Source organism: Neodiprion fabricii, chromosome 7 (genome assembly GCF_021155785.1).
Source record: "Neodiprion fabricii isolate iyNeoFabr1 chromosome 7, iyNeoFabr1.1, whole genome shotgun sequence".
In the NCBI taxonomy this organism is placed as follows: domain Eukaryota; kingdom Metazoa; phylum Arthropoda; class Insecta; order Hymenoptera; family Diprionidae; genus Neodiprion; species Neodiprion fabricii.
Window position 1 is genome coordinate 1371865 of NC_060245.1, and position 19963 is coordinate 1391827.

The following is a 19963-nucleotide window of genomic DNA, read 5'->3' on the forward strand; positions in this document are numbered from 1 at the left end:
AAAATCGCTTATACAATATCCAGATATAATAACGTCTCTGATTGGTCGGTTACCCTGTTTAGGGCCACGAGGTCGGGATGAAAACCCTCGTAATGCTGGACGAGCAAGGCGGTAAGCCACGTAGTGTATATATAAAACATTAGCCTATTGTGAACATTTATTTGTTATACGTCGATTGAAAGATTCAGGTGAATTACAGAAGGTGAACAGAAACAGAAACAGAACAGATGAAAATTATTTAAATATAACTTTGCCGAACACACAAACGTCGGAGAAAATATAAGGCACAACTATGTACTTCCTATTTTTCCTCTTTTTCTTTTTCACAACAAACGGACACGTGGAAAAAATTATAATCATCGTAGTCTTGGTTTTTTTTTTTTTTCTTTTTTTTCCCGTTCAATCGGCTTTTTTGTTTGTATCAATTTTCCACTCAAGGAGGAATTACAAGTACGTGGACAAATATTGTTGTTCTTTTTTTCTTTTCAACCACTTTTTTTTATTTATTTATTTTTTTTTTTTCTTCTTTTCTGGTTACGGTTTTTCCGTGCCGGTATAACAACAATTTTATCGACTCCTTAACCATACTTATTGTACGTCGCATATTATACATAATATATACACATGTTATATGTATTATATGACAAATGCTTAGATCATATACGCATTACTCTTATATACATCATCATTTAGCCCTTGTTATAAACCCATGTATATTATACATATATATATATATATGCACACGTGTCCTATATCTCTGCAATAATTGTATTTCAACAAGAAAATAAAAAAGAAAAGAGCTAGAGAACTATATTTATAGTATATGTATGCATATATGTGTATATATATATACAGTGTGTATGGTATATATTCGCGTATACGAGAAGAAATCCCATAGAAAAAAAAAAAAACAGAATGAAGAAAAATGATATTTATTATTGAAAATAAGGAAATCGTGAAAAATCAGAGTATAATGTTACAACAAATTATTACTACCGCCACTACTACTACTACCATTAAACTAATAATACTAGCTATATTAATACCATCTACAATCGATTCGTTAATTATACCCTAATGACATTTAACTGTTTCTCTCTTTCTCTCTCTCTTTCTCTCTCTCTCTCCTTCTCTCACTCACTCACTCACTCACTCACTCAGTCACTCTTACTCTCTCTATTTCTATCTCTGTATCTGTGTGTGATGGATATTCGTATGTACAATACATAACGTATATTTATGATTTAAATTTTTTCTTTCTCCTATAACTTTAACACGTTTCTTCTCTCTTCGGTTTGTTCTTTCTACATATCGTTTAAATTTTCTTGTTTATTTATTATTTTCTTTTCTTTTGTACGTTTCACGATTGAAAAAAGAACCATCACTTTTCGTTCATCACACATCACCACGATTCTTTGTATATATATTTATGTACGGACATGAAACGTAGATTTTTCGTGAAAATCATAGTTGCTGAAATTCTCGTTCATCGTTTTTGCATTTGGAGTTCATTTATACGTTTTTTTTTTTTTATTCTCGTTTGTTTTGCTTTCACTTTACCAGTAATTCCGTACATAATATTCGTATAACAGAAAGAGAAGTTTCACTAATTTGACGCGTTTATCAAACTGTTCAAATTATATACGCAAAAAATGGTAATGATGATAATGATAACAATAATAATAATAATAATAATAATAACTGTTACTATTGCGGATTTTGTTCGGGAATAGCAATTGTTTTTTTTTTTTTTTTTTTAAGACAATTTTATTCTCAATTCTTCAATTTCAATTTTCTGTCAATTAATGTTTTTTTTTCCTATTCATTCATTCCATAGTCGCGGTTTATGCGTTTTTTTTTTTTTTTTAATTTTTTTTTAGACAGGCTTATATACGTTCGTCGTTATATTATATTCCAAGGTGTGTGAGAATATATAGATGAGTGATGATTGTTATTGTTATTATTGTCATAGTTTTTTGTCGTTGTTGTTGCTGTTTTCTTTTTTTTTTTTTTTTTTCTCACATCGTTACATACGATGATGCATATTACTACATACTGTATCGTTTATGTATATGTATATACATATATATATATATATTATATACATGTATAATTGTTATATATATATATATATGTATGTGTGTGTGTGTGTGTGCGTGTGTGTTTGTATATACATACAACTTGTTTATTAAACGAGATAAATTTTTTTTTTTCCCCTCGAAATGGAAAACGATGACGAAAAAAAATTGAAAAAAAAAAATACAACAAAATATTGAAAAAACAAACAACAAACGACAACAGAGCAACTCGACAGAATCGAGGAAGGGATGGATCAGATCAACGCCGATATGAGGGAAGCTGAGAAGAATCTTACCGGTATGGAAAAATGTTGCGGTCTCTGCGTTCTGCCATGTAACAAGTAAGCCGTACATGATATCTTTTTTCTCTTCCCTAACATCTCGTTTCGTCTCGAGTTTTCAAGAGCCGTAAGAAAAGAATTGCCAAAATTTTACCGTTTTCCGGTCTTTTGAAATCAGTAAAATAGGAGTAAAAAAAAAAAAAAAAAAGTACCGCACAGATGGAAGAAAAATTGTGAAATTTGAAAGTAATGATTCGCCCCCCCCCCCCCCCCCCCCCTTCCCCGCCCTTCTTCTCCTCCTCCTCCTCTTTTTTCACCCTTGCAGAGGAGCGAGTTTCAAGGAGGACGAGGGAACGTGGAAGGGAAACGACGACGGCAAGGTTGTGAATAATCAGCCGCAGCGCGTGATGGACGATCGGAACGGTTTGGGACCCCAGGGTGGCTACATCGCGAAGATAACGAACGACGCGAGGGAGGACGAGATGGAGGATAACATGGGACAGGTGAACACGATGATCGGGAATCTGCGCAACATGGCGATCGACATGGGCAGTGAGCTAGAAAATCAAAATCGTCAAATCGACAGGATCAATCGCAAGGTGAGGAAAAAAAGATGCCGTGAAAAACGGAGAAGAACAACAAACACGAATAAAAAAAAAAAAAGAAAAGACCGAAAAAAAGAGAACCTCAAACAAATATTCACGTTTCTCATTTTTCACACACCGCGTCATCGTTATACATATTAATATATATCGTTACCGTTGTCGATGGGCACGCGTGATTATTCAATGTATATATAATATTAGTGAAAAGCCGTTAGACTCCACTTTTTTTTTTTCTTTTTTTTTTTCTATATCGCACGAGCCGAAATACGATTCACAGCGTAACCTCGCTCTCGTCAATTGGGAAGGAAAATATATAGCTGTGACATCTGGTGGGAAAATAACGCGTCACTCTGAGTCGGCCATATTTAGTTTTAAAGTATTTTTTTCATCGCATTTTTTCGCACAGAGTATTCTGTAGTTTCATATTCGTGTAATTGACCGAATAAAATTTGCCGATGGCTCAGCTAATCGCAAGCCAAACATAACCCTATTTTCTTTCACAATTCTGGAAGTGCACAGGCGTTCAACGTCATTGACTGTCAGTGTTGCCGTTTCAAGTACAATTACAATTTTCTAGTACATCTCAATCGGTTTTTTTTCTTTTTCACGTGTGTAATATCAATTGATCCTTTAAAACACAGACAACGACTCTGCTGATAGGGTAAGTAAAATTATACATACACGCACATTTTGAAACGTGTCGAAAATAATACATCGGTGTAATTATCGTTGTCTTTTCTTGTTTTTCGACGAGGAAAAATTAGAAGAAAAATATAAATCGTGGAATTTCGTGGACTCTGATAGAATGACTTTCACGTAATAATATTCGCGGTCGAGGTTGAGGAAAAGTCATATAATATCTAATAAAAATAAGTTAATTGATGAATAATAAATGAGACGTGATGAATTTTGACATTTTTTTTTTTAATTTTTTTTTTTCTTCACTCCTCTTTTGTCTCTTTTATTCTCTTTTTCTACACTCGTATCACGCAAAGTTGCATTGGTTTTATTCTTGTGTGAATTTCAATACGCAGGGAGAGTCGAACGAGACGAGGATACAGGTGGCCAACGAACGCGCTCATCAGCTACTTAAATAAGTTTCCCCGAGAATACGTTCTAATGAAATCGAAATTCAGATATTTTGTTGTTATTATTACTATCATTATCATTATTATTACACATATATCTATTACTATACTTATATATTATCCCAACACCTTGCCGACACGCATCTGCATGTAGAAATGTATACGTGATACACATGTATATGTATATATCCCGTCATACTTACACCTTATCAGTTATTATTATTATTATTATTATTATTATTGCTTCGTAACTAATAATATTATTTAATCCACCGTATAACGTAATAATCAATTAATCGCGATTGCTTCGCGGTTTCACTTTTCCTTCCTCGCCTCCCGTAATTTCGGAATTATATTAATTTCGGAGTATAGATTACTATTTATAATAGACATAATATTATTGTACTTAAACGATTGTCGGGAGAATTTGGGGAGTTTGGAAAATAGTGTTTGTTTTTAATTTTTTGCTCCCCCCCTCGTCTCTTCGATATTTCGACATAAATTTCAAAGTTCCTTGACCTGCCAATCTCCGTTTATAATCGGATTTTTTTTCTCGCGTAGCTTGATTGAGTAATTTTTACTGTTATCATTATTATTATTATTGTTACTACTATTATTATTATTTTTATTATTATTATTATTACATTCGTGACGTTCCTAACCGACGGCATTATTAAACCTATTTTTATTATTGTCTTTGTCGTTATTTGTTTAATCGGTGTCGTCGTCATCATTACTCTTGTTGTTATTAGTATTATTATCATCGTAATTAATATTATTGGGGGGGAAAAAAAAAACTTACATCCCAAAATAATGGTGTTGACTAATACTGCGAGAAAAAGACAAAAAGAAAATTATGATATTAATAAAGGAAGAAAGAACGAAAACAAAAACGGGAAGATTGTTGAATACAAAAAATGGAAAAAGGAACAACGTAGAAAATTTTGTTTTGCTTTATTTGATTTGAATCGATGAAATTTGACTTCGGTTTTTTTGTGCGAATGAAATTTCTGCTAAAAATTATTCAATTTTATCCTCTAAATTATGTACGCGTATACATGTGTATATTATTTTTTTCTTCCAATTCTACGACAAGTGGAAAAAAAATTGCAAAACATGATCCAAACAAAAATGAAAAAGTAAATTTATATTGCGTGTGTGTGTGGTGTATAGGGGGAGTCCAACGAAACGAGGATCGCTGTGGCCAATCAGCGTACGAACAAGCTGCTCAAGTCGTAAGAGAAAAAAATGAGTAACAAACAAAAACGTAGTAATGAAAAAAACCAAAAAAAAAAAAAAAAAAAGAACCGAAAGAAAAGAAAAAAATATACATTTCGGACGGACGATGATTATTGACGCTATTCGTCATCTTCACCTCCTTCATCTTCTGCGCCTTCACTTCCGCTTCCTAAACACGGGATTATAATCATCGATCAAAAAGAGGTCCTCCATTTATATATTTATATATACGTATATATATATATATATACATCTACGTTTAAATTATTAAATATTGTATGATATCGATATTGTTATTAATTGTTATAATTTATAATTCTTCTCAACCGATTGAAAAAAATTTTTTAGTCACCCCTCTTACTCGTGTAAATGTTGTAGCATCATTAATGATTGTTGCATACCACGATTTTAGTTCAACTTCAAATTTGATCGAAACGTGATCCCAATTTTTTTTTTTTTCTTTTTTTTTTCTCTCTCAAACTTTCGAATAGAACATGTAGCGCATGTTTAAATTTTATAAAAGCATACATATTATGTGTATGTGGCATGAATATTGACGTGTATAATCGATGGACTACAGTATTATATATATATATATAAATAATATAATAAGCGCATTGAGCAATAATGATATTCTATTGTCTGTCGTGATCAGTGTGTATTTTCTTTTCTTTCTTCGTTATTGTGTGCTTTTTTAGTCCCTGTCGTTCGTTTTTCAATTACTGTTTTTTTTTTTTTTTTTTTTTCTCAGCACCTTTTATCCTCAAACTTGAGGCAAAGATCGAAAATGATTCACATTCACGCTTTCTCGTACTACATTGTGATACATATTAGAAACATATATTTGCACATCCGATGTGACACGGAAATTTCAAATATTTTTCAAAAATTTCAGTAGCATACAACACAAGTTTTTATTTCTTTATTTTTTTTTTTATTCTGTCTTTACCAACCTTCGAACTATTCGAAACACATTGTTCACCGTACAATTTGTTGCTCAACTTGTGCGCAAAACCGACGCGATACAATGTTATACATACACTTACGTTTATGCACATGTTACATACGCAATGTCGATGAGAAGAAAACCAACATATCCCCTCGTTATACACTTATATTCATACATATGTGAAAAATTTATCATCGAACACGTCACTCCGATATTTATTTTTCAGTCGTTGTTATTACTATCATCGTTTTACGCGTTGACAAAGAAAAAAAAAAAAAAATGCAAAGATTTATTTCGTGATTGGTAATATTTTCCCGTAATATTTGTATATGTAAATATATTTACACAATATATCACCTACCCCTGAATGCATAAGAGTAAATTCGTAGAATTGGTTTCTCATTTTTGTTTCATGGTAAAAAAAAACGTTCGGTTCAATATTTTTCTTCGGATCTTTTCTTTGAGTAGAAATAAAAAAACAAGAACAACAAGAAACAAAATGACATCATCATCATTTTCTTTCCCCGTTTTCATCCCACAGATGAAATCATTTACTCAGGCAGAGAAAAAAAATTTCCGTTTATATAATAATAAAACAAATTTTCGAGGACCTCTTCAACGATTTTTTTTTTTTTTTTGTTTGCAGAAACTGTTCCGTGAAATAATTCCAATTACTATTAACATCACAACTCCGACTCAACTATACAATATGTATATTTATAATATATACAGATTTTTCATTCACAGCAAACAAGAAAACTCTTCTCTAGCTCTTTAACATCTCGTCGAAATTCACCTGCGTGTTATACGACGAGAGAAAAAAAAACAAAAAAATTAAAAATAAATTCGAAAGGGATACTTGTACATCACACACACGCCGCAATATATCTATATATCTATTATACTATATACCAACCATAATACCTACGCATATATACCTATGTATACTTTAACGGAAGAAAAATCAAGAAAGGAAACAGTTAAGTTCGCCCAGCTACAAAAATATATACACAGCATGTGATGTGAATAATTGTTGAATAATTTACAACAATGACAACAACAATTGCCGCTGCTGCTGCTGCTGCTGCTGCTGCTGCTGCTGACGCTGTCATGCTGCTGAATTTTTTTCAATTTTTTTTTTATCGACAAAATTTTTATTTGAACCATTTATTTACAGTTTCTTTTCTTTTTATTATATTCATTCCTCGCTCTTATTACGTATATTATACATATATATGTATGTGTGTGTTGTTTGTTTGTTTGTTTGTTTTTTTTTTTTTTGTCTTCTTCTCTCGCAATATTAATGGCTTCTCTTTCAAACTTCGAATCTGTTATAATATACATATATATATACCAATTGTTACACAATTGTTACACTTGTAATAAATCGCTACGAGTGTTATTATTATTACTATAGGTATACATACATATATATATACACATATGTATGTATATACTTAATTATAATTGTAATTAACATTATTAGTATTATTCTGATTATTACTTGTTATTATACATACAAGTTGAGGTATAATTATTACTGGATTTTCTTAGACGAAAATTGAAGAAGAAAAATTGAAAAAAAAAAAGGAAAAAGTACCAAAAAGAGCAAGAGAAAGAAAAAGATACACTAATATTTCAAACAGATTGGATAATATACATAAATATATAATATATATATACACATAAATTTACCCATTACATACTTGGATCAATATTATTGTACGTCTGAATAATTTTCATTATCATTGTCATTGTTATTGCTACTTAAACTCTCGAAATAGAAAATGAATCGACGGTGATCGGTAAATCTCAAAAAAGAAGTCAAAAAAAAAAAAACGTACACGTTAGGTGAAAATATTTCATCGTTTCTGTCGTCAATTTTTTCTTCCCAATCAATTGGTCGGCTTACTCGAGACAAGCTCTTTGGGGTTTTCAACGTTATTTTATTAATTATTTATTACCATTATATGCCACACACATACACACACACATACACACACACTATGTGCGAGATCACGGTAAGATTAACTCCAAGAACAAATCAAACGAACAAAAAAAGTAAAAAGAAAAGAAAATAATAATCGACACTTGTAAATTGTTAAATATACATATTATAATTGCATTGGAAAGAATTATAGAGAATGATAAGAAATTGTACAGAGATTTTAACGAAAGAACAGATCGGAAAGCGTGTATCGTGTATTTAAATGGTAACATCATTTCGAGCAACCGCCGAAACCAATCAAACGTTCAACGTATTCTATAAAATGTCTCTTTCTAGTTTTTGCTCTTGCCTTTCGAACATTAATTTCTTCTTCTTTTTCTTCTCCTTCTTATCCTTCTTCTTCGTCGTAATCTTAGATTTTCTCAACGCGACAAAGAAAAAGAAAAAAAAAAAAAACTTCAAAACAACTATAAATCCTTGATAAAGAATTGATATAGAAATGAAAATGGGATAAAAGTTTGATAAAATTGATGCAGACGAAATCAAAAGTAGTTTAACGAAATATGAATTAATCGTAAGCCTATATGTATATAGGTATAATTTGTACAGCGCGGTATATTAACTTAATCGATGTTTTATACGATAAGAGAATATTCAAAGAGTGAGAGATAAGTAGATAAAAAGAAAAAAGATAATGTGTAAAATACGACACCAACGATCGCAATAATTTCATCATATACGGGTAAGAATAAAATCTATACTTTAATGTATAACGAAGAGAACGAAGAAAAAAATTAAGATTAATTTTTTTTTTTTAAACATATATGTGTATGTATATTGAAAAACAGAGAGAAAGAGAGAGAGAGAGAGAAAATTGTTGTTGTATCACCTAGATTTTCCATTCTGCTAACAAAAATATTTCATATCGGTTTTTTTCTAAAATCATTTTGTCCCGTATTCGGCGATTGCTTGAAAAAATTGTTACTTATACATTATATATAATATATTGTATACTGTGCGTGGGTGGGCAAAAATATAGGAAGAAATGTTACAGCGAGAATGAAACGATGGAATTATTGATTTAATTAATCTTTTAGCCTATAACTACATTGTTATTATTATTACGTAATAATGTAGTATATAGTGATATATACATAGTATAAAAAAAAAAAAAAAAAAAAATACGTTACAACACCGTAGTATTTTAGCCCAATATAGGGAAACTTAAACAGCTGGGCTATTTATATGAATACGGCTTGTTTACACGAATATTAACATACAAAGATATAACTATTGAGAATTGTTACCGCGGGATGGAGCAATATTATTATTATTGTTGTTATTATTATTTTCGTTTCTTGGATTTTTTTTTTTTTTCTTTCTCATCTTATCATCGCATTAAACGACGAAGAAATGATAAGGAGAAGAGTGATCGGGGAAAAAAAAGAAATATAAATAGATATATGTATTCTGTTATTAATACCCCGTATTATTATTATACTATTATGATATTATTGTATGCGTCATTATCGAATTATTATTAGAGAAAATTATTAATATACCTTGACTATATATATATATATATATATAGAGAGAAGACAAGTAAATGAATAATTTCAACTTTATGCATACATAATTATATGTATGTATACGTATGTGTATATACCTATATATACATGATTGACGACGATTAGTTGTGCGAGAGAAATTTAAAAAATTCAGACATATATCGATATGCGTGTTATATTGATTAGCTTCTTGTTTGAATACGATTAGATGCTATCGAAGGCAACGGCGATTGTGTATTTATAATGACGACGAGTCGAGTGAGTAGAAAAAAAAAATAAAATAAAACAACAGTAATTACCACGCAGGTTGAGGCAAAAAAATTAGGCAACGAAAGTACGTTCGATTTTTTGTTCTTATTTCGCTAAACGTTAATTACATACATAATTAAATAAAACAACATTCTGTGTTACGGTCATTATTTTTTCCTCAATTTCGCACAATTTCCTTTCAAATTGTTTCTCTCGTTTGTCGCAAAAGTTCTAAAAACAAAATTATTTTTTTTTTCTTCTCCTTAAAAATCAGTCGTCGAGCTTGAAAAGTGAAACGCGTGAGAATTGATACTTGCGTTAAAAAAATGTTATTGTTTTTATTATTGTTATTATAAATACGCGTCGGATTGAAATAATGAACGGGGGAGGGGGGGGGGGGGGGAAATAAATGTAAATAAAATGTGTATATAATATCTATAATAAATAAAGTTAAGTTTACCGCTTTAAATTCTACGTGTAATAGTAATAATAATAATAATAATAATAATAATAATAATAATAATAATAATACGTTATTATTGATATAATATAAAAATTTGAAGCATCTCCTAGCGTTCGTGTGTATAAAATTTTTTCGCAATCGCTGGCCAAGTTATATATATATATATATTATTATCATTATTATATATAAGCGATTTCAATTTCCAAGTAGTTGCTTGTTAAATTATTAAAACAGATATAATAATGCAAAGTTTATCACTGCACTATTTGAATTAAAAAATTTTAAAACTTTTCCATATTGATAAGAATATTATATCATACGAGCAAAAAAAAAAATAAACAAAATAAAAACAAATTGAAACAAAAATTAAAAAAAAAAAAAAAAAAAAAAAAAAAAAAACTCGAAAAATTGATGGTGCAGGAGAGAAATTCTAAAAAAAAAGACGATGAATTAATATTATGATATAGAAAATTTCGTTCGAGGCTATGCAGTGTAGAGACGAACAGTAGAAGAAGAAAGAACTAAAAATTGTTGAAACTTAATAATATTTTATTATAATATACTTACCATATTAATATATAGGTATATAAAATATCATAATAATGAATAGCGAGGCTAAATTATTACTCTTATTATTGTTGTTACTATTATTATTATTATTATTATTATTATTATTATTGTTATTGTTATTATCGCGAGAACTTGGGCGGTTTTTGGTGATGGGCAAACAGCTGTGATTGTATGTACGTATATATATCACATATCCGGTGTTCCGCGACCGCGAATTTTCAGTAACGGTGGTATTAGAACGTCAAGTTGATAGTTGAAAAAAAATTATTCACCCGGGAAACGAAAAAAAAAAAATATCAATAAACAAATTGATAAATAAATGAAAGCTTAAATCGAATGAAGAGAAGTAAACCCGGTCATAAGAAAGAAAATAATAATCGTAATCTTAATTGCGAAAATCAGTAGCTCGGAATAATGCGGGAATTACAAGAAAAAAAAAAAAAAGAAAAGAAAGAAACGACAAAGAAACGAGAATATAATATTTGAACAAATAAACAAAAACAGCTGAATAAATAAATAAATAAATAAAGTAGATATTTCTGTCCCGCGTTCTATATCGATTCAAAAGGCGTGTATGATAAATGCACGCACAAATTATACCGGCGGTAATAATGTATTATAACATGCTATTTGCATAAAACAATAATGATGATATTTAAATTTGGCTAAATCTGTACGGTACATACCCTAAATAATACATAATATAACCTTTATTTTTTTATTTGTTTATTTTCTCATTAGTTTGATTATTGTTGTTGTGTTTATTATTATTATTATTATTATTATCTATTATTTTTTCTTTTTCAATAATTCATCTCATCTCTGTTGTAACGAACAATATTACAACAGTCTATAATGCTATATTTATCTTTATACCTATAATTATTGATAATAATCAATCTGCGACACACACAAATATCAATTGCAATATTACTACCGTTATTATTATTAATATAGTATTTAGTATTTATTTATAATATTTAATTTCAATAATGTGTCAAAATAGTCCTTTTCGCATACACACCCTATTTGCTCCATGCACCCTTATTATTATCTAAGCATATATTCTATATTACGATATACGTGTCCGTCTATCTCTGTGTCTGTCTGTCTGTCTGTCTGTCCGTCTTGTCTCTATCCGTTCGTCTCTCGACTATACATATTTGTCTGTGTGTGTATGCATGGCGTAGGAACATAAATTTTAGAGAGAGTCAAGGTGAAGCGAAAAAAAGAAAAAAATGATTGAAACAAATAAATCAAGCGAGAAAGAAAAAGAAGGAAACTCGAAGCAAACAAATTTCGTCCTCTTCCCTACGTCGAAAGTTCTTTTTCTTTCCGTACACAAGGTTTCCCATTATTTGCAAATTCTTCGCAATTCGTTTCATATATACGTATATGTATGCCTCTCACCCTCTTCCGTAACTTACACGCAAGTCCTGTGAGCCACGTGATTCACTTGCGTTTCCCAATGCTTTGCAAATTTAATATACATATACAGCTGTTGATAAACGGAAAAGAGAAAAGATGAATCTGGATATAATAATTATTAATTTGTAAAAATGAGCAACGAAAAGGAATAATGATGAGAGGTATTAATTAACGATGATAATTAACGTGGCACGGGGCTTGACGTTATAATATTATGTATACTGTATACACAAGATTCTCTGTATATTATGTATAATTATCGCAATAATAAATACCTCTAAGCAATAATAAATATATTATGTAACGAACGTATTCATTTTTACAATATTATACACATATACATGTATACATGTATATATATATATATACATATATATATACATGTATATATATATATATATGTATATATATATATATCAAAGTGGAAGAAAGTATTGCAAACATAGAATTTCATTATATAAGAATAAATTTCACTGCATCGCTTTTTACTAGTACATAGCAAAGTAATAGTGAAGAAAGCGTTGATAGGTAAAAACTAAAATTAATCAAGACAGCAAAAATTGCTTATAGTTGTACTATTATTATTATTATTATTATTATTATTATTATTACATTATTGTTATAGTATTACATTGAATTACAAAAATGCTCTTATACAAATTCCATATTACACATATACATACATACAATATACATGCATATTATAGTATATTTGAATTCTTAGCAAGATTAAAAGAAGCAAAAAAAAACGTATGAACATAAAGTAAATTATAAATAGAATTATTAAGATTGTATCGCAATTGGTATGTAAATATTATATTCTGCCTAGACATAAATTCGTTGATATTAGTCTGCGGATGAAGCGCGTTAAGGGAAAAATTTTCCCGCATCTCACGGTTGAAAATTCCGAGTAAAAAAGGGTGAAACCTGCGCGATCATCATCCGTTGAATCTCGGGGGTTTCGGGTTGCCCTGTAGGTTCGAAAATCTGCTATTGAATCTGGTTTCGTGAAAACGCGGATTCTGGGGACAATTAACGTTTCTCCGTGAGGCCTGATTGCTGCCGGAAATCCGGGGGCAGATCCGGGTTATGGGGGGCCTGGGGTTCGGGACGTAGGTCGGTATCGGCGGGCGGCTTCCGGGAGTCGGTCGGGAAATCCCGGCGGTTCGAAGCGGGCGTTGCACGCTGGAAATCGGGATCGGCGGCGGGGTTTCCAGAGGGTGGTGCGCAGTCCTTCGCATCATCGTGTCCTGGACGGTGCCTCTGAATCTGCCGTAGGCGTCGGAGGGGTTGAATCGGGCGCAGACGCGACTCCTGAGGGATCTGCCGTCGTCCGTTATCCTGCAGGACCGCGGCTCGCTGAAGTCCCGACGCTGCTGAGAATACGGGCTCATTTTGTACTCGGTAGACAGCTCGCGGCAGAACTTCTTTAGCCGGATCTCGTCCTCCTCTTCCATCGAGTCCCGTGACGCCGATTTTTGCCCCGAAGAGGAGGATGAGGAGTCCGTTGTTCCATCCTCCCTATCGAACCCCGATTCTGATACCCGACACTCCGGGGACCCTCGCATCTTTCTAAACTTCCAATCGCTGCTGGTCGTGTTCCTCGACAGTCCCATAGCGCTCGAGGAGCTCGCGGGCCTCTTCCTCTTTTTCTTCTTATTCATCTTCTTTGGTATAATAAAATCGGGCCTTGGTCTCTTCTCTGCGGGAACGATTTTCTGCGGCAACGACTTCTGCATCGCGCAGTTGATGCCTACCACGCGGATCGTGGGGGACGGAGGCGGGGTCGGAATAGCCGGTTGCTTGCAGCTACACGTCGACGACTTTTGATCCTCTTCGATCAGGCCTTCCGTACTAACGACGAGGTCCGGTGTTTTTGGCGATTCGTATTCGTCGCAGAGACTCTTCTCGGTCTCTTCGAGTATCGGGAATCCGGCTTCATCCGCGGACCCGTGAACCAGACGCTCGTAAGTCTCCGGACTAGGCATGCTGCCTAGAATCCAGCCGAGGTAATGGCTTCTTCTGGGACCAATGTAAAGGGCGTTGCTGTGCGCGGTCTGCAATAGTCGGGACAAAACCGCCAGCACCATCTTCGGAAAGGGGTGCAAGATGATTGATTGGCCGTGTTTCTCGGTCAGTAGTAATACAAGGCCGGTTCTGGATGAAAATTCCTATCACCGACACACTTACCTGGTAAATGGCCATCAAGACCAGACCAAGCGTGATCAGACCACCGACGTAACGAGCGTGACTCAGCACCTTGGCGTGGCAACCACTCGTCGATATTGTCAGTCCGTGCTCAGGGCGATACTGGAACACCTCACTGGGTTTCATTATATTCTGGTGGATGCACGGGATCAGCAGATCTGTCGCGCAACAGGAGAACGGAACGTCGGTTGATAACGGGAGGCTTCCGTTGCTGATGGGGAATTAGGAGGGTGACTATCGGAAGGTAGTAGTGTCGGAAAATGGACGTACGAGTGCAGTACCAATTGATATAGATGAAAATCGCGATGACAATGACAAGGACTTGTGATAAAACTGTGATGATGAATTTAAACCCACTAATCTCTCGCTTCGTTAGTCTCCGGGTTGCGTTCCGTCCAGGGTATCAGAAACCAGTCCTTAAATGACTTGCTGCCGCAGCACCTGAAGTTTATTTGAACGGTGTCGACGCGAACCTTAGACACAATTTCGGTGGCATATCGTTTCATAGCTTCGATGATCCCGTGTTCGCTGTTCGCCTCCGTGTTTAAGTTGACCATGTGGACTACGGCACCGGCGTTTAATCCGGCTATCAGTATCGTCGAGGCTAGGCAAAGCAGGCAGTGGACGAAGAGGACGTTGTTCAGTCGGGGTAAAGTGTCTGAGAGGATGTACCGTAGATGGAGACAAAGCCTAACGCCGATAGCGTATATTGGTGCGCAGATGAAACCGGTGAGTAAGATTATTCCTGGCCAGACATTGCCCTCGCCTGGTTCTATGAGGTCCAAATGCTCCCCAAAACCAAGGCGGAGTCGAACCGCTGACACTATCATTATCACCACTATCAACAGCCCGGCTGTATTCATTACCAATACCGCGACGTACAGAATTCTTATCGACTTCCAATTATAAACGACATTTGGTAATCCCATGTAAATTGAAATTTACTGGTTTTAAACGACATCACTATCACCGTCATGACATTAAGCAACGAGAACCGACCTCGGCGCGGCAACACACCAGCGAACTGTCATACGCTTATTGCGTTTTGACATTTGCGCGAGAAATAGAAATTGCCCTGCTCGAACTCCATCGCCTACTTTATATCCGCTAAAACAATAAAAAGTGATTATTGTTGCTGAATGACAGTAAACTATCCAGAAATACACAGTAGCTATAAATGCGCTGATAAAATTTATTATATTATTAATTAATTATACTTATCCTTACACAATATTTTTGATGTGTTCTTATACTGAAAACATTTATTACTATTCAAGGTATGACCCGAGGTGGTTGGCGGTGGTTGGAGGTGGTCGGAGGTGGACGAGGAGGAGGACGAGGAAGTCGAGGAGTAATACGTGGACGAGGAGGACGAGGATTTGTGTTCGGTGAGTTTAACGTTTTCATAATATTTAATGGCAATTGTAATTATATCGTATTTAAAATTTTTCAAACTTGTCACATTTACAATAAATTATTTCTATTCATTTTCGCGCAAGCACAAATTCAGTAGCTACAAATGCGCTGATAAACTTTATTATATTATTAATTAATTATACTTATCCTTATAAGATATTTTTGATGTGTTCTTATACTGAAAACATTTATTACTATTCAAGGTATAACTGTGGTGGTTGGCGGCGGTTGTTGGATGTGGTGGGCGGTGGTTGGAGGTGGTCGGAAGTGGACGAGGAGGAGAACCAGGAAGACGAGGAGTAATACGTGGACGAGGAGGACGAGGATTTGTGTTCGGTGAGTTTAACGTTTTCATAATATTTAATGGCAATTGTAATTATATCGTATTTAAAATTTTTCAAACTTGTCACGTTTACAATAAATTATTTCGATTCATTTTTCGCGCAAGCACAAATTCAGTAGCTATGAATGCGCTGATAAAATTTATTATATTATTAATCAATTAATTAATTAATTATACTCATCCTTACACAATATGTTTGATGTGTTCTTATACTGAAAATATTTATTACTCTTCAAGGTATAACCCGAGGTGGTTAGCGGTGGTTGTTGGATGTGGTTGGCGGTGATTGGAGGTGATCGGAGGTGGTCGATGGTGGAGGACGAGGATTTGTACTCGGTGAGTGAAACATTTTTATAATATTTAATGGCGATTCTAATTATATTTCATCTATAATTTTTCAAACTTGCCATGCTTACAATAAATTATTTCAATTCAGTTTTCGCGCTAGCACAAATTCAGTAGCTATAAGTGCGCTAGTAAAATTTATTATATTATCAATACATTAATTTATTACACTGATCCTTATACAACATTTTTGATGTGTTCATTTACTGATAATATTTATTGCTATTCAAGGTATAACCCGAGGTGGTTAGCGGTGGTATGTCGGAGATGGTTGACGGTGGTTGGAGGTGATCCGAGGTGGACGAGGAGAACCAGGAAGACGAGGTTATATTATAGACGATAGTTATATTACTCAAAATCATAGTACACATACATATGCCATGCACAATCATTCAACTCATATTCTACCAGTAAATATATGATTGAACTTATGTGTATTGAACTATCTACTACGCAACTACAATTGATAAGTATAACCAACTGAACTGTGAAAATAGTATACTCTAGGTAAAATATTGATACAAAATCGATTGTACGAGTAGGAAAGTGACTATTCTGTGATTTGACATGTATGCAACCATCGTAACTAACTCGTCTTTTTTTTTCATTAAAATATTAAGTTGTGGATTTTGATATAAATGTTAGTTAAGACGGGCTGCAGATAGGTGCATTATATAACACTGCAGGTTATGACCTAATGTTTAAGGATACTGATTTATTCTTGTCTAACCTATTATGTGAATAAAATAAAAAGTATTATACCATACGATTTATGCTTCACATTGACATATAAGATTAAGCTTCTAGTTACGAATTAAGCGAATCGGAGAAATTTCAGCAAAAAATTACTCCTGGTATCAGAAGCACAGAAGAACCGAGGAGCTCTTCTAAAAACAGGGACACATTGATTGATTGGTTGACTGCATGTAATGTCGACGCTGTGTGACGGAAGGCATGCATGCTTGCTTGAAAGGGCATGAGATCTCAAATTTTCGCGCCGCTTCCTATTAGAACTAAGCAAATCGGAGAAATTTCAGCAAAAATTACTCCTGGTATCAGGAGCACAGGAGAACCGAGGAGCTCTTCTAAAAACAAGGACACATTGCTTAATTGATTGATTGACTGCATGTGATGTCGACGCTGTGTGACTGAAGGCATGCATGCTTGCTTGAAAGGGCATGAGATCTCAAATTTTCGCGCCGCTTCCTATTAGAACTAAGCAAATCGGAGAAATTTCAGCAAAAATTACTCCTGGTATCAGGAGCACAGGAGAACCGAGGAGCTCTTCTAAAAACAAGGACACATTGCTTAATTGATTGATTGACTGCATGTGATGTCGACGCTGTGTGACTGAAGGCATGCATGCTTGCTTGAAACGGCATGAGATCTCAAATTTTCGCGCCGCTTCCTATTAGAACTAAGCAAATCGGAGAAATTTCAGCAAAAATTACTCCTGGTATCAGGAGCACAGGAGAACCGAAGAGCTCTTCTAAAAACAAGGACACATTGATTAATTGATTGATTGACTGCATGTGATGTCGACGCTGTATGACTAAGGGCATGCCTGCTTGATTGAGAGTGCATGTTATTGATGATTTTCCCGCCATTTTCTGTTAGACCTAAGAGAATCGGAGAAATTTCAGCGAAAATGACTCCTGGTATCAGGAGCACAGGAGTACCGAGGAGCTCTTCTAAAAACAGGGACACATTGATTGATTGATTGACTGCATGTGATGTGGACGCTGTGTGACTAAGGGCATGCCTGCTTGATTGAGAGTGCATGTTATTGATGATTTTCCCGCCATTTTCTGTTAGACCTAAGAGAATCGGAGAAATTTCAGCGAAAATGACTCCTGGTATCAGGAGCACAGGAGAACCGAGGAGCTCTTCTAAAAACAGGGACACATTGATTGATTGATTGACTGCATGTGATGTCGACGCTGTATGATTGAAGGCATGCATGCTCCGAGTATCAGGAGCGCAGAAAAACCGAGGAGCTCTTCTAAACACAGGGACACATTGATTGACTGCATGTGATGTGGACGCTGTGTGACTAAGGGCATGCCTGCTTCATTGAGAGTGCATGTGATCGCTAATTTTCCCGCCATTTTCTGTTAGACCTAAGGGAATCAGAGAAATTTCAGCGAAAATGACTCCTGGTATCAGGAGCACAGGAGTACCGAGGAGCTCTTCTAAAAACAGGGACACATTGATTGATTGATTGACTGCATGTGATGTGGACGCTGTGTGACTAAGGGCATGCCTGCTTGATTGAGAGTGCATGTTATTGATGATTTTCCCGCCATTTTCTGTTAGACTTAAGAGAATCGGAGAAATTTCAGCGAAAATGACTCCTGGTATCAGGAGCACAGGAGAACCGAGGAGCTCTTCTAAAAACAGGGACACATTGATTGATTGATTGACTGCATGTGATGTGGACGCTGTGTGACTAAGGGCATGCCTGCTTGATTGAGAGTGCATGTTATTGATGATTTTCCCGCCATTTTCTGTTAGACTTAAGAGAATCGGAGAAATTTCAGCGAAAATGACTCCTGGTATCAGGAGCACAGGAGAACCGAGGAGCTCTTCTAAAAACAGGGACACATTGATTGATTGATTGACTGCATGTGATGTCGACGCTGTATGATTGAAGGCATGCATGCTCCGAGTATCAGGAGCGCAGAAAAACCGAGGAGCTCTTCTAAACACAGGGACACATTGATTGACTGCATGTGATGTGGACGCTGTGTGACTAAGGGCATGCCTGCTTCATTGAGAGTGCATGTGATCGCTAATTTTCCCGCCATTTTCTGTTAGACCTAAGGGAATCAGAGAAATTTCAGCGAAAATGACTCCTGGTATCAGGAGCACAGGAGAACCGAGGAGCTCTTCTAAAAACAGGGACACATTGATTGATTGATTGACTGCATGTGATGTCGACGCTGTGTGTATAAATTAAGGCATGCCTGCTTACTTGAGAAGGCATGTGATCGTTTGCTTACATGCTACTGCCACTTAAAACTATGCAAATCGAAAAAATCACCACGAAAAATTACTTCCGGTATCACCAGAACATCTGAGCCAAGGTGCTAGATCAAAGACACGCCTTATTCCTGAAAGCCAGTGTCGCATACGTATAAGCGTGGTTGCCTATGATTGGGCGCTACCACTTAGCTAAGCAACTC

At 34.6% G+C, this 19963-nt stretch overlaps 1 protein-coding gene and 1 long non-coding RNA gene across 6 annotated transcripts in view; both read left to right on the forward strand.

The window, feature by feature from the left end:
- LOC124186293 (synaptosomal-associated protein 25) overlaps positions 1 to 4906 on the forward strand; it is a 37092-nt gene extending 32186 nt beyond the window's left edge. For 4 of the 5 annotated variants that reach the window (XM_046577854.1, XM_046577855.1, XM_046577857.1 and 1 more), the window contains 3 exons: positions 2302 to 2419; positions 2685 to 2958; positions 3999 to 4906. In XM_046577854.1, coding sequence (XP_046433810.1) covers positions 2302 to 2419; positions 2685 to 2958; positions 3999 to 4061 — 455 coding nt within the window. In that variant the 3' untranslated portion in view covers positions 4062 to 4906. Of the gene's footprint in view, positions 1 to 62; positions 112 to 2301; positions 2420 to 2684; positions 2959 to 3998 lie in introns of all 5 variants that reach the window. The other variant, XM_046577856.1, reaches the window with a different exon arrangement.
- An 11127-nt stretch (positions 4907 to 16033) lies between these two features.
- Positions 16034 to 17103, forward strand: LOC124186250. The gene is made up of 3 exons (XR_006871606.1): positions 16034 to 16062; positions 16671 to 16735; positions 17076 to 17103. It is a non-coding gene; the product is annotated as an uncharacterized LOC124186250 (long non-coding RNA).
- The last annotated feature ends 2860 nt before the right edge of the window (positions 17104 to 19963 follow it).